At 39.4% G+C, this 15,945-nt stretch overlaps 1 protein-coding gene across 2 annotated transcripts in view; it reads right to left on the bottom strand.

Annotated features, from left to right (window-relative positions):
- Window positions 1-33: 33 nt before the first annotated feature.
- Window positions 34-15,945, bottom strand: part of parga (poly (ADP-ribose) glycohydrolase a) — an 18,941-nt gene continuing 3,029 nt past the window's right edge. The window contains exons 5-19 of one of the 2 annotated variants that reach the window (XM_008321758.3): window positions 15,821-15,943; window positions 15,639-15,719; window positions 15,183-15,257; window positions 12,481-12,573; window positions 10,504-10,658; window positions 8,437-8,516; window positions 8,302-8,359; window positions 7,974-8,049; window positions 6,387-6,534; window positions 4,677-4,755; window positions 4,450-4,558; window positions 3,891-3,996; window positions 1,954-2,082; window positions 1,062-1,254; window positions 34-619 (exon numbers count right to left, since the gene is read on the bottom strand). In XM_008321758.3, coding sequence (XP_008319980.1) covers window positions 1,073-1,254; window positions 1,954-2,082; window positions 3,891-3,996; window positions 4,450-4,558; window positions 4,677-4,755; window positions 6,387-6,534; window positions 7,974-8,049; window positions 8,302-8,359; window positions 8,437-8,516; window positions 10,504-10,658; window positions 12,481-12,573; window positions 15,183-15,257; window positions 15,639-15,719; window positions 15,821-15,943 — 1,494 coding nt within the window. In that variant the 3' untranslated portion in view covers window positions 34-619; window positions 1,062-1,072. Of the gene's footprint in view, window positions 1,255-1,953; window positions 2,083-3,890; window positions 3,997-4,449; window positions 4,559-4,676; window positions 4,756-6,386; window positions 6,535-7,973; window positions 8,050-8,301; window positions 8,360-8,436; window positions 8,517-10,503; window positions 10,659-12,480; window positions 12,574-15,182; window positions 15,258-15,638; window positions 15,720-15,820; window positions 15,944-15,945 lie in introns of both variants that reach the window. The other variant, XM_025061147.1, reaches the window with a different exon arrangement.

Genomic DNA, 15,945 nt, shown 5'->3' with positions numbered 1-15,945 from the left:
TTAATCACACCCACTCGACACAAGAAACACTACTGTAATAGTACGTACTTTAATTAACAAATTATAATAAAAATAGTACAAACTAAAAAAAGACTAGCGTACAGTATTTTGTAAGTACATTTACAGAAGTTCAGCTTTCTTCAGTCTTACATGAATCCATAGTTAACATAGAACGCACTCTCCATCAGCATACGAGTAAATGAAATTTTAAAGAGAAGTCACATTACTAATCGTTGGGTAAAGTTATTAACAAAGATATTAACATTTTGAGAGCAATTCTTTCTTAGAGAAGGTATAATCAACACTGTACTTAACACTGAAGGTAAAGCAGGGTTTGATTTGGTCTATTTACTATGACAAAATTATCAAACTGCCTACGCTGACAAAGACCATCTGAGAGGATTTTTCTATTTTAATTATTAGTATTTCTTATAATTTGTACTGATAAAAATCTTAAGGACCTCGTGTGTATGTGTGTTGACCTTTGACATCCTCAAACGTTAAAAAGAGCAGCATATATTTGTAGAATATCAGTTAGGTTATGAATCACATGCATTGACTACAATATGATACCTCACGTCTCTGCCTGTTTCAGGAACCTCACCGCAGCATGGGGGCACTAAATCCAGAAGACGAGAACAAACAAATACAGAAGACACAACAAAAGGTGAGACGATGTTGGTGACAAATCCTCTCCTGCATCACCACACTCTTGAAACATGCATATAAATGTCAATTTGGCCGTAGTTTTAATTGGTGCACATATAAAGATTAGTGTGAGGAAAGGCCTGACAGCAACAAGGATTTACTATTGCTATAAGTCTCTGAAACATTTCACCACAACCTGTGGCAGAACACCAGGCTCCCACGACACCCTCAGTGGAAAAGGCAAAACCGTGACTTGGTAGTTTGTGTTGGAGGATCACAAACTTAAAGGGAGTTTTTTTTTTTAAGATTGTTTGTGACAGACAGACGTGATTGTTAGCACAAGACTGAGATTTTTAATAAGAGAGTCAGAGAGTAGACAAAGACGGACAGGTGAGAAGAGGCTTAGGCTGCACCTTTCCCTGCGCTAATGAAAGTCCGACGTCACAGATGGCATCCCAGAGTTCATAGCAGGGTCTAAGGTGTCGGCCGCCATTTGGGAGGAGACTTTCTCGTAGATGAAACTGTAAAGACTGACATCGGGTTGGGCTGAGCGGCAGTTCTTACACACCATGCTGGAATACTGATTCAAAAGCCTGTACATATGACCTGAAGGAGAGAAGACGGGACATAAAAAAGAATTATAAATGCATAGGGAGAGAAGACGGGAGAGAGGACATAAAAAAGAATTATAAATGCATACAGTATATTATGAGCTTAACGTGTTGTTTTTGTTGCTTTATTCACAGCAAAAATTGTGTAGGTTACAACAATTATTTGGCCAAGTATGTTTTAATCTGGGTACCTAAATCATCAGATACAAGGATCAGATACAGATGAAGTACTGAAATAAATTTGTGGTTCATTTATGAACCAAGTACACAAACTTGCACATTCATTTTTTTCTTCTGTAGCCCCACTTTAGGAAATGGCTGGCTGGAGGGGAGTTCCTATGAAAGGCTTCAATAAATGTCAAGAGAAGAAAAATGAAAAGAGGCAGGGGGGTGGAGGTGTGGGGGGGTAAGGGCTGGTTCAGGCACTAATCCACTCTACGGATGAGGATGAATGGATAAGATCTGAAGGAGCCACGGTCAGTAAGGAGGAATAACTTAACCTACAGATTGGCTGCATACTGTTATTTATGTACAGTGTCCCTGTAGCAATGCCACCGAAAAGTCCACATACAAGAGTCTACAAGGCTGACGTCATGGTCATCAGTGTTTATGTAACCTGCCTCAAGTGCTGACTGCATCTCAACTGGTAAAACACATACACATTCACACAAAAACATTTGAGATTGAATCTTACCAACGGTTACTTGTCTCTCAGTCAAAAACGTGTGCATCTGATGAACGTCTCTCATTAGCTTAGCGTCCCCGAACGTGAAGTAAGCCACGTCTCTCCCAGCCTCCGCTGCAGCCATGAACTGAATCAGAGCTGTGAAAAATATGGGAAGGGTGTAGAAAAAAAAGAAACAATAACAATAAAAAATAGTGGTGGAAAAGAATACTCTAGTTTTTGTGTCTGTTACCTTCACTGGGACTCATAAATGTGTAATTGATCCCTGTGTAACTAAGTGATCTGTCAATAATACACAACAAGGCTCAGCTAAAAGCACAAATAATTAGAACTGACAAAGGCCATTTGTATGGGAAGAGTAAATAATACACCAGCGCCGACTTAACCTCATCCACTGCACTTCATCTTTTAGCTCCTGTAAATTGGACCAAAGGACGCTTTGAAATATTTAACAGAATGGATATTGATTTCAGATTAATGAACGCACAAAACAAATCATCATTTGGCTGAAGCCCTGCAATCTTTACAACCATGTTGAGTTTTATGTAACAACCGCATCACAAGTCAACCCCCTCATTGCCTTCTAAAAATACCAGCTATGTTAATTCCATGGCTAATGGTGGGGTGGAGGTCCCTGCAAGCTAATATCTTCCCTGAGGGCTTTTGTTATGTTGTGTTCATAGCAGGGGGCAGAATAAATGAACATCTTCAGTCCTACAAGAAACTGCACAGAAACAAAGGAACATGGCTATTAAAAAAAAGAAAGGGAAAAAAAACAAACATCTGCACTGCTTCATGATCACTGGCATCTGTTGATTGCCTTTTGATATGCAATACTTTTAGACATTTTGGCGTGTTTATAATGTTGATTTTACATTTTCATTGTTTTTTAGTAACTATGTTTGTCATAGTAAACAACGGGAGAAGGAACAGAGCTTTAGTAGATCTAATACCAGAGGAACATCAGTAGTAATGTAGTAGCATCATTACTACCAATAGCAACATGCACAAAAGGAGTAGCTGCGCTAGTATCAACAGTTGTTGAGTTATAGTAGTGGTAGTAGTAGAAGGAGGAGTAGGTAAGAGCATCAGTAGTAGTACTAATACAAGGATTCACAGGAAATAGCGAAGGTAGTAGTAAAGATAGTGATTGCAATAGTGAAATGAATATCACTAGTAGTTACAGTAGCGGTAGCAGCAGTATCTTTTTACCAGCAGATTTAATACCGCAGACTCAGCCTCAGTAAGATGATGTGTAAGTACACAGTAAATTGAAGCCAAGTGGAAACACAAGTAGCAAAGATTTGTAGAGTATTGCACTCAGGGGGAGAGTAAAAAGGAGGGGCGGGGGCAGGGTGGGCTGCTTATGAAGAGTGATGCTGTGTTAGCCCACAGTGACCTGTATCAGCCTGGATTTATGGTGTTCCTTCCCAGTAATCAATTGCCCTTTTAATGGAAAACATAAATGTGTGATGGCTGATCAATAATGGGGGAGGGGGAGTGTTGAGTGACACCCAGGGAGAGACTCTAATTGACCGGACGGTTGTGAGAAAGATCCCTGAAAAACTTCTACAACTAAAACAATGACAGTATTAGGAATTTTAAAAAAAGGAAAAAAAAATCTATTTTTTTTAAACATTCAAAAAGAGTCATTATTTTGAATAAAAAAAAACAGTACTTATTACCACAAAAACATTTATGTGAATATCCTGCAATGAAGAGTTTTGAAAAGTTTTGCTCTCTGCGTCAAATAATGGTATACGATAAAATACGATTACAACTGATTAAGTACTAAGCTTGTAGTTCATTACATAATTCTTAAGTCGTATTCCACCACTATAGTTAATTCACTAATCCTTCTTACACTCACTGCTCCACATGGCCCATTTATTACCTCATTATGTAATATATGTTTTTCTTTTTTCTTTTTACCAAACCATTGGTACCTTTGAGTCTGGTGTCTCCACCAAAGGCCCCACAGCCCCAGTTCCCCGTGGCCACAGCAGAGAGATGCTTCGTGTTGACGTTGCTTCGGAAAAAGCCGCAGTAGGCCTGCAGTGAACGCACAGGAAGTGTGAATGTACGGTAACATGAGGTCACAAGATGGAAGTTTTGGTAAAACAAACCTTACGTTTTTTAGTGAATTTGGCAGAATAATGAAAATTAAAATCGACAGAGACACTGACACAACAATGCAATGCATCGACTGGACTGTTGCTATGAAACTACAGTAAACAGACACGGTGTAATGTGGTCAGATTATACCTTGTAGCCCTGAGCTAAAGTCAATGTTGTCACAGGTCATATCCCCTTTCATTAACATTTAGCAGGTGATGTCTGGGTCAAAGTTCACAACCATGAACTTTAAGTAAAAAACAATTACACATTACATCGTCCTATCATTTTACAGACTTTGATATGTTTTTTTTGGATACATAAGAGTATTTGGCAGTGATTGTATTCTTTCTTGTTTGAATAATGTTTTCCAGGGACTCCGTCTCTCACCTTGTTAAGTTCTCTGGTCATTTTCTCAGGGAGGAACTGCTCTAAGAAGTGTCTGTATTTCACAGCATCAATGGCCACGATCTCTGTGCATCGTCTCTGCCATTCATCCCTGACAATAAACGAAGAACAGACCAAACAAAAAATAAATAAATAAATTTAAGGTTTTAACCACTTACACAATTATCTAATTTTAAAGAAAGGTGTTAAAAAAAAAAAAAAAAGATCACCTTGGAGTTTCATCTTTGTGGTTGTTGTTCCATTTGTAACTCTCGGCATAACCAGAATATTTACTGTACTGTTCGGTGCCTGTGGAGCACAAAAAATAAGAACTGTTTATTCAGTATTTAGCAGTCAACACACACACAGACGCACACACACAGTGGGTCTAAATCTGCCCCGCCGTCTTGTTTCTTTAATCCAATTTAGTGCTTTTACTCGTTCTCCGTGCAGGTCTTCAGTATCAGCACACAGTGGATTGTCGTAAAATAAAAGCCACTGATTTAATAAGTAATCTACTTTGAGGGGGTTTGGAATGAAAAGCTTTTGACATTTGTAAATGGAATTGTTGGGAAAGACGAAGACAAAGATAACCTTGAACCCTTTAGCAAAATGTGAATTCTAACAGATAAAATAGTTTAAATTCAAGTGACAGAGAATTGAGAATTTCAACTTCATCATGCAAATACACAATAGTGAAAATCAAGCGGACATTCAACAAGGGTCCAGCTGAAAGTTCTACGACAGATGTGTCTCAAATCACAAATAACATCAGTGAAATGATTTACTTTAATTATCAAAGCCTTAGGATTTCAATGTCAATAAATTCATTTGTGCTTGAGGACTTCCTGTCGCACTTGTGACTTGTGATGTCACACCAAAGGATTAACCTTCACTACCATCATTAGATCTATCCATCTACTTCTTCACCTTAATCATTCACCTTGATTCAGCCTACATATCTTGATTAACATTGTGTTTCTCTATATCTGACATGAAAAAAGGAACAGTTCGTAGAAGACTGATGCAACAGCAAAAGAGACGGTTAAAGAGTCCAGAAACAGACTGCACTTAAACAGAAGACATCAGAGTCGTGAGAAGAATATTTTGGATCCTTAATGAATCTATGGCGTAACTGGTCCATTCCATTAGCGCAGCAGCGACCTTAGTTGGGCTATAAATTCCATTCTGTCTGAAATGTAATAAAGTTAAGTGGATGGGGGGAGGAAGAGGGCGAGGGCGAAGAGGGAGAATTATGGGGGGGCTTGGTGACTTGCAAGATGTTTTTCTCTCAAACACGACAACATGGCGCCACGTAGAACAGATGTACCGAGTGGAGGGTCCAGCAGAGGAGGAGACAGAGGAGGATTTTTAAATTTGTTTCCAGGAATTATCAGTGACGCTGCTCCTCACGACACAGTAACGTTTTTTATTTTAATCATTTTCACATCACAGTTGCACAGTGAGGGTGAACAAGTTCTTCCTGTAGACATGACTCAACTTTTCTGGTGTTTAATCGATGAAGGTTAGGTTAGAACCAGTGAGGATGTGCAGGACAAGGTGAGGAAACCATTTTCGTTTGATTTTCACAATATATTCCCTGCACCTTATCACCACTCTACCTTTGCGCACGAGACATTTTGCAACATTTTTGTTGATTTACTGTGTTTTCAGTTTTATGCAGTGAGTTAGAGTTGTTTTTTGGGCTAATACCACTAGGGTTTACTTGTAAGCAAACCAAGACCTAAATTGTCAGGTCAAGTTATAAAGTGAAATTGCATTATTTGTCATTGTGACACAGCACACCACTGCACACAACAAAATGTGACCTGTGTTTTGTTTTTTTTTATCAACTCTCGTCCGTTTGATGTTCTACTTTTAACAACTCTCGTCCGTTTGATGTTCTACTTAGCATACACTTAGAGTGAGTGAGGACATACCTGTGATGATGAGGCATTCATTGCGTTCCAAAGCTTCAGTAAAGAGACGAGAGACGATGAGTTCAGAGTTAATCAGGAACCGTATTTCTTCCTGGACAAGTCCATGTCCTGTGACTCCTCCACCTACAAACCTGTTTGCAAAGTCCACCTAGGAAAGGGATTAAAAGAAAAATGTTATACAAAACAAATGAAGTAAAAAGACCCTTCACATCAAATCAGCTTTCATTGTCCATCTTACACATTCCACAACCTGCATAAATGGAATGGAACCATCTAAACCAGTGGTGTCAACCTCAATCACTCAAAAACACAGTCTTAGTTGGGGTCCAAACAGCATTGACAATTATTGAACATTCTACTGCTACACTAGGATCCTGTGAGGCGGGTCATTACGCATTATGGGAGATGGAGTTTACAGCAAATACTGTAAATCTATGTTTGATTAGAATTGTAAAATAGTTCATGACCAATGTATTCAACCTGCAGTAAAAATCAGTATAGACACTGTACTATACAGTTTTATCTTTGAAAAACCATACACATGTTGAGGAGGACCACATGAAATGATGTAGTAGACCGGATTTGGCCCACTGTCTTCGAGTTTGTTCACCACAAAACAAGCTGACGTACTGATATCATTACACTGCAGTAAGGATACAGCCACTCCAGTGAGTTGAACAAATGACACCATTAGTGTTGGAGTGAGGTCCTTTAATACAGACAAACGTACGAGGACCATAACGCCGTTTCCTGCTGGAGAATAATCTGATTAGAAAACTAGGCTCAAACAAGACTTGTTAAATCCAATGTGATTGGTTAAATGCCAATTACGGATGAACGGCACTCTGATGAGGGATTAGTAATAATTCAAGATTGAAAGAGACAGAAGAGAGAAACAACTCTGACCTTTAAACATTTCTGACATGCCGTTTTAATGTCCGCAATTATAACAGATAAACATAGAAATGACTGCCACAATAACTGATCACAGATTATACAATGGTGAAAACCATTTAACTCCTAGTAGCCATTAAAATGTAGAATATTTTAACATAAACACACTTCAACAGCCGGTCAGAGGCCAGGACTGTGTCCACTGGCCCACAGACAGTGAAGGTGTTCGTGTGTTTTTCTAGCCAGTTCGTCGACACTACACCTGGGCCACTTGCTCAACCCACCTCTCACGCTTCAATCCCACCTCCTGACAGAATGACAGCCCACCCTGAAGTATTGATACTCTGCGTACTGACAGTGCCGTGTGTGCTATGGTAGCCATCAATCTACCTAGAGGAATACTGCCCCAGTGGATCATGTATCTCCATATACTTCATTTACAACCCACCCACCCCACAACATCCAGTCCTTTTCTCCACCACTTTTCTGCACAGAGTTAAAACATCAACTGTCAGCCACCCCTGCACAGAGTTAAAACATCAACTGTCAGCAAGTTAAGAAGCATCAACATGTTTAGAAGAAGATGGAGAACAGATCTTTTAAGGTTGCCATTGAAAGAGTAATAAGCAATAATGCACAAATATTGATGAAACATTACATTTTTACAGTTCTCATAAGCTTTAGAAAACAAACCTGCAACATCCCATAACCATCATCCTCTATGGTCCCTTCATAGGTGATATGCAAGCGGGTCAGATGAGTCTGAGAACTGGACAAAAAAAGTTTATCTGTATATTTACATCAACCACTTCAAGAAAATAAAGCACAAAATGAATGATTTGAATATTGAATATTGTGTATTTCATGAGAAAAGTGATGTGATTGTTTGGAAGCAGTGGAAGTGCAACCAAAAAAGTTAGAAAACAAGACAGAGGATGACATTTATTTAAATACTGTTTTTGTATAAGACCTTTTCTAAAAAAAAAACAAAAAACCCACAGTTATCATATTAAGGTTTTACCTTTCCCAGTTTGGTGGATTGGTAGACTGTCTTGTGAATGTAACAAGACCCTTGGGCCCTTAAAAAAATAAATCAGGCATCATCATCAACTTCAGAAAAAACAACATTACATTGATTTTCTTTTCCAACCCTTACTTGTTTGTGTGACTCTCCTGAAGTAACACAGTAGGGTTTTCAACTTCTCAATTTTTCTTGGGGAAGATCCTTCAAATAACCTGAAACAAAATGAAAACCAAGACTAAAGCTGGAGATTGAAAGGAGGTTTTCATGTTTGTCTCTCTCAGTCATTATGTGTAGTCCAGTGCACATGCATACTACAGCATTTGATGAGGGAGGTCAATCTTTCAGGCTGACACTGTGTCACTCCCATTCATCCCCATCCTTCATACAACGCCACTGCCTCTGGACTTGTTCAAATCCTTTAGTTGTGTCCACAAATAGTGCTCTTTGTGGTGGCGGTGTTGTTGGTGGGGGTATTTTCGGGTAAGCACTTTAAACCACACTGGTACTCTACTCTCATTAAAAGCAACATAAGCTGGTGACTAATCACAGCTCTGCATCCATCCATCTCTCCTGCTGTTTTTGGCCCAGACCAGTAAGAAAATGGAAGCAAAAGACATAAATTTCATTAAAAAAAGGCAATTAACGAAAAAGCCTTAAAGTAAAGTAAATGTGATTTATCTGACAACTCCTGCATTTCAAATATATAACTGTGAATTTTCCAGTATAGCCGCACACCTTCATTTCCAAAGATGTGAACACACTGTTGTCACAGTATTATTGCAGCTTTTTCACACTTCACAATGTACACGATTTTACATTGAAAATGTTTCTTGTAGTTGTTTTCTTCTAAGACCAACAGAGAATCATGTGGCAGGTGACTTTGGAAAGACATGAAGAGGAGAATGTATTTAATAATAATAACTTTTTATTGGAAGAAAAACCCTGTGTCATTTTCTTCTCAAGGAGATACCACAAGCTAAAGAAAAACATCTCCTGCCTGGTTCACTCCTCCTCCTATCTATCCATCACTTAACAGAGGACAAACCTTGACAGTTCTGCCAAAAAAGCAATCAGCAGATTGCTGGATACGCTCCTTGTCCAAGACAGAACGCTACTGTAACCAATAAGCAAAGTGACGGACACTCCCTCAATATTAGACCAGAGTGGCTGTCTTGTCATATCTTCCCAGAAATGCCAGGTCTTTTCTTTTTTTTTTCTTCTTCTTCTTCAAGCATTTTGCTTTAGGCAGACATTCTGATATGGAGGGCGGGTTAAAGTGCCTAGAAACGAGCGCTGGCACCGGTCAGAAACATCCACTGCGATCAATACTTATGTTATTACAGAGGTCTCCTCACTCAGCCTGCCCCTGATGTTGGATGTGGAAGAAGATATCATGCACGCAGATGACCGATTGTGAGTCTAGGATAATGGTTCTGATAACACGAGAGACTCAGGGATGGGGGTGAGGACCAAAATACTGATAATTAATTAGGCTGTCCTTAGGATTCATAAAACAATACTGCTCAGTCCAAGCAGGAAGAGCAGCTGGGCAATTAGACTCTGAATAGTACTGAGCTCTCACTCCTCTCTTCTCAAACTGCTTGGAATATGCTCCAAATCACATTTTCATGTTTTAAAAATAGATTGTTTTTTTTTATTTTTTTATTTGTCAAACTGATATTTTCAGGCTGCCAGACTATAAAAGTGAAATGGATTAAACATACCACTAATGAGGATAAAATCTTTAGAAAACTAGAGAAAAGAAAAGCTAGAGTGAAAGGTGGACTATGTTCAGTGCCTGCAGGACATAAATACAGGGACAGGTACGGTAGTAAAATCCAATTTTAACTTGGTTACCACTTCTCCCAATCCATATAAACCATGTCAACTTCTCAACCCAAAAATTGAAGCACAGTTCTACTCCTTGCTTTACATAGAGTACATTTATCTACCATGTTTTGATTTTTAAAAAATACCTCTCTCAACAAAAACTAAATAATGTACACGCTCACAAAATCATTGAAGGCTCTGTCACAGACTGGACACAGAGACGTCCCTCATTAAATGTTATTTTTTTGGAACAGTAGTCATTCATGATTAAACTGGACACAGAGACGTCCCTCATTTTTGGAACAGTAGTCATTCATGATTACTTGTTTTTCCTTCTATTTTTTAAGATACCCCTTTGTGTCTTTTTACCTGTAACAGTTGATCTCAGGGTAATTGCAGTACTCCGACTTGCGGGAGTTGCGTCGTGGGAATGTACAGAAGAAGGCGTTGGCCAGAAGACAGGCTATTTGCTCCTGAGACAGAGTCAGAGAATGGTTCATCCGTGACTTCAACAGGGGAATGGGCTAGAGAGGAAAAACAGGACACAGGTAAAAATATTAACAGTTAGAAATTATTGTATTTAGTATTATTTTATTGTCACATTAGAAGAAAAGTGAATAAATCAGATACACGTGAGACCCAGCAAAGACCCAATGAGACACACGGTCAAGTATCACAGTGTACAAGGTTATGTGGGTGAGATACGGGGGGCAGATAACTGGGTTAGTAATCAAGTAGGCAGCACAGACTAGGAGCGTTCCATTAGGTAAATGGGTGGCAGTAATTAAGGGCCAGGTTTTCCTGCTCTCCCGCAGGTTGGTTCAGTGACACACACACACACACACACACACAGAAGGCGGATCCATCGCCACTGATTAGTGCTAAAGAGCCTCCCAAGGCTGCACGGTTAGCAGATCAATACCAGCTTTAATAACACACACATGAACATTAACCTCCGTGTTAAATACAGCAAAACAAGTCCCGGGCAAAAAATGCTTCACTATCCGTCTGCAACGAATGAGCTGTGAGGTGAAAAAAACAAAACACTGTGCTCTGGCAAGAACTAACTGTGATTTCCCTGATTCATCCAGTGTAGGAGTTGAATTAGCTTTATTAAATTAGACTGAACCGCCAGAAAAAAAAGGTAAGTGGATTACAAAAATACGAATCTTCGTGTTCTTGCCATGTTATAAGTAATGACAGGGAACTGAATTGAGACAAATGGGTACGACATTTGAAAGAATCTGATCTGACTCATATTAATTCAACTTAAATAACAGGGTTGGCCAACTGAGGATGGATGGCTCAGTTTACCAACAAAAAAACTGAAGTGAGGGGCTGCTATCAAAAAAATACACCAAAAAACATTAAATTCCTAACAAGTTTCAGCTTAGTGGTGCACTGAATCCAAAAAGTGAGAGAAATGTTCTCCTGACCAAAAGTCTAACACATCAGCAGGACGACAGGAGGAGAGTCAGAGCTTCCCTCCTCCACCGCTCTCTCCTAATGAAGCAGGTCTTGCTGTGGACCAGATGAGGGGGCCACTCGTTATGGAGCAGCAGTAACTCATGAGCTGATCCTGTAGAACATGTATGATGTGAAGAAAAGTATCATTCCTGCCATCCACTGTACCTTGGCAGCAGTCAAGCCCAGTAAATAAAGGCGCTGTTGCACGTATCACAAAAATTGACAGAAAACTACATGATACTTTATATGTGCATTTGACAGGAGCAATGATGACAGACACAGAAAGAGCCGACGGCTGCATTACCACAGGCCAGGATTCTAACCCCGCCACCACATCACCGCGACCTACTCTGTCACTGCATTTGAACACGACAAACCACAATTGTGCATTAATGAGACACCAGAACAGAGTTGCAGTCACAGCACTGATTAGACCTGAAAATAGTACAATAGCTGAGCACATAATCTCTTATCATTTCACGTTTTCTATTTTAGGGTCCCAGCTCAGGATGGGAGAAATATTGTTTTTTCCAGTGCATTAATTTTTTTTTTCTTCTCTTTAATTTAATTGAGACTGAAGTTCAAATGACGGCTACTAAAATGTCTCTGGGGTTGCCAGAAATTTGTGATGTCACAAGCCAAGACAAGTTGGGAACCACAAGGTTAATGCTATAAAATATTTGGGTATTTAATATTTGATTTGAAAACATTTATTAGAGCACTGACAGATGTGTGAAAGATGTTTACATTTGAATCTGTTTCTTTAATGGTACGGAAGAAAAAAAACCCTCAAAACTGGCCCACACTGTTGCAGCTAAAGCCAATGAAAAAAAGAGTGATGTCATAAAAAGTGCATAACACCAACCCACACCTACTTACCATTGTGCAGAGATGAGGAGCACTGAGGGCCAGGTCCACCATAGCAGGGAAAATGACCTCAAACAGGTGCTGTACCTCACAGTGTTCAAGATACTGGAGAGAGAGAGAGATGAAAGAGAGACATCCAGATCCAGCAGTGAGAGTGATGCTGAGGTCTGACGTGATTTATTTGGTCTTGGAAGACCTTTAATTTCAATACATTTAGCAAAGATAATGTCAGGTAAATGTCAAATCCAAAACACTGTGCACAACAGCCATATGAAAAAAAAAAATTCAAGTGTTACTTCCAAAATTCCAAAGAAAAAATGATCATTTCTGACTAAGATAAATCCTCTTCTATAACAGGTTACAGTTTTGTTAAACTGTTGTTATGATGAAAATACAATATTTTTACACCACAGCGTCAACTGCCACAGCAATAAACTGCTGGATGAAAAGAAATCGATAACAGTGAGCCTGCAGCCATAACCCAGCGAGAGGAATCCCTGTCTAATAAAAGTTTTCTCAAATCCAAGCGAAAATACCGCATGTCACAAAGGGCAACAGAGTATTATTGTTGTTATTGGGAAATCTCACACTCTTCCGTATCAATATTGTCAACAGGAAACAGAACTCTGCAGTGTTATTTACAACAAACTTTTTTTTTTCAGGGGACTAACATCAATCTGGAAGCAAAGCAGGCAGAGCGGACACATCCATACTTCTGCCTATAGCTTACCTCAGCATCCATCTGCAATCGCCCATAAGATAAACACCCTTATTCTATCATAGGGCCAGATTTACAGCGCAATCACTTATGACTGTATTGGCTTCAAATGTCACCGTCATCAATCACACGGTTTATTCTATCAAGGTAAGCAGTGGGAGCCAGCGCTGATTAAATGGACCCTCTGGAGCAAATGCAAATGACCAGTTGTGGACAGGAGTGGCAGGGAGGTTTGATTTCCAACAGGAAGTCTCTGATCGGCGGCTTGTTCAGGGCATTTATATGGCCCTGCAGAGCAGGTCTGACTAAATGCTGTCAGAAGTAATGAGCTGGCAGACATCATAAAACACTCCTATGGGACTAATAGACGGTGGTTGGTGATGCAGCAGGATGAGGGGGGAAGAGGTGGGGAGAGAGAGAGAGAGAGAGGGAGACAGAGAGAGAGAGACTCAAGGATTAGAGACACAGAAGAGAACTACAATAAGAACATTAGAATACAGTAAACTCTATGCAGACTGCCAAATTTGAACAGGTGGAGAATCAAAGTAAACAGCAGCACAGCCACATGTTGTCCTGGTCATTGTCTCATCACCTGCACTTCCTCCTGTCCAGCCTGCAGTGTTGCATGTCATCAGAACGTGACACAGTGACAGTTTCATTTGGCAGAGGGAGAAACACTGAGACCATTTACTAGCCTAATCCTAATTTATATAACCGACCTGACGGCTGTCACACATTAGGCTGGATGTCCATCACTGGTCCAGGAGCGGCATACATTTTTACATCCATTTACACGGCTTAAAACAGGATCATTGCTAGTAAATGTTGCAGATTATTCATATTTGAAAATTTAAAAAATGAATCCTGAACCACATTTAATGTAGTTACGTATTGATAGAGACAGTAGATGGATATACTTCATTGATACTTTGTTGATTTCATTTAGTATTTGAAAAGGTGTTGGTCCATCAGCAGAACCACATCTTACTATAGTTCCGCAGCAGAACAGTTTTCATATTAGAACAGCGTTCTTACAGATATTAATGGGTCTTTTTAATTAAACCAAATTAAGCTAAAATGAGTCTGTCAGTTATTGATCCTTATGGCTTTTCTGCTTCACTCAGAGAAATAATGGAGGAGATTAAGGAGCGTTTCTAATGCTCTGAATTCAGCTGATTAATCACTGATGAGAAATGACAACAAATCTGATTCAGTTCCATTAGAAAAATGATTTTGTTTCTCTTATGGATTCAACCAACGCAAATTATTATATGAAAAAAGAGACAAAAAAACCCCACAAACTTTTTAAGTGATTACAATTAAAGTATGATTAAACTTGCTAGTATTCACTTCCTAGATCAATGGTGAAACTCCATATGTATATCTTTAAAGTATTGTATTAAGTACTCAGTAGGCAGGTAATACAACAAATACATGTAGATGGAAAGCAAGGGGAGGAAGTAGAGAGTAACTAATGGAAAAAAAGAACAGGACCGCAAGAAAGAAGGATGGAAGAATGAAGGGAGGCAGCTAGGATAAATAAATGTAGGAGGGAAGAAAGAAATGAAGAAAGGAAGGAACAAAGGAAGGTAGGGGGAAGTAGGGAAGAAGTTATAAAAAAAGGAAAAAAGAATAGAAGAAGGGAAGAAAGCAACAAGGCGAAAGAGAGGAAAGTCACAGCTGCTGCCGTCGTGCTCTTTGCTCTCAGCTCGTCTTAACTGAAGAATTCTCCTGTGAGACTCTCGGGTAACGTCAGGAGGAAACACCCACTGATTGGCTGAGAGATAAACTTCACTTTCTCTAACCGCTCCAGTTCTACCCTTCATTCAGCTCCTTTTTAATAGACAAGGATTCATAATGGTGACGATAAACTACACTGTCAGCTTCTGTAAGTCAAGATCAGCCAAATCTGATCCACCTCTACTGACAAACTGAAAAGTTCTGTAAAAGCTAGGACACAAACGTGTGGACAAACATCAGGGTGTAGAAGACTTACCTCTGTACAAAGGAGGTTGAGGGCAGTGAAGTCCCACTTCTTGGCATGGGACGTGTTGTACCGCAGTATTGCATCCTGTACAGGCAAATTTAAAAGAATCTTTTTTTCCAACACTAATAGAATAAATGTATTATCCAAAATAAAGATAATTAACTTTGAAAAACTCTACACGTATGACTGTAATAAGGCACAATAGACAATGGTGTTTGAACTCTCCTTTCCATGCATGTCGGTTGAGTTGATATACTGCCACCATGTGGCACTTTTGTGTTACAATCCATATGAAATATGGAGGAGATGCAGTTTGTTTTTTTTTAAATAACAAAACACCATTGTTTATTTTTCTATTTTTTTGAAGAGAAAGACATGGGAAATCTATAGATTTTAATGATAAATAGAAAACATCTCATTATAAAATTGACTTTTCAAATTTGCAGCCAAGTGAAGTCATCTCACCCTCACATCCAGAGAACTTTTGAATCCTCTCTGCAAAGCAGTGCTGATCAGGTCCCACCGACTCTGGACACCACTGCCATCCTGTATCACACACCAGTGGACACGTGGCTTTTACTGCAGTGTTACTACATAAGCTTAGCCAGCTCCTATTAAAGGTAGTAAAGCAGCTAATGTTGTTTTACCTCCGTCTCCACGGGAAACAGGTTTTTCTCAGAGCAGGGCATTTTTACCGACACATCGTCCCATGCATCTTTAAACTTGCTGGGGTACGGAACCGGGACGTCTCCCTCTCTGAGAAGGTCTGTCT

This window comes from Cynoglossus semilaevis, chromosome 12, assembly GCF_000523025.1.
Source record: "Cynoglossus semilaevis isolate Cse_v1.0 chromosome 12, Cse_v1.0, whole genome shotgun sequence".
Lineage (NCBI taxonomy): Eukaryota > Metazoa > Chordata > Actinopteri > Pleuronectiformes > Cynoglossidae > Cynoglossus > Cynoglossus semilaevis.
The sequence above is the reverse complement of the archived record's forward strand: the minus strand, read 5'-3'. Positions and strand labels throughout refer to the sequence as shown.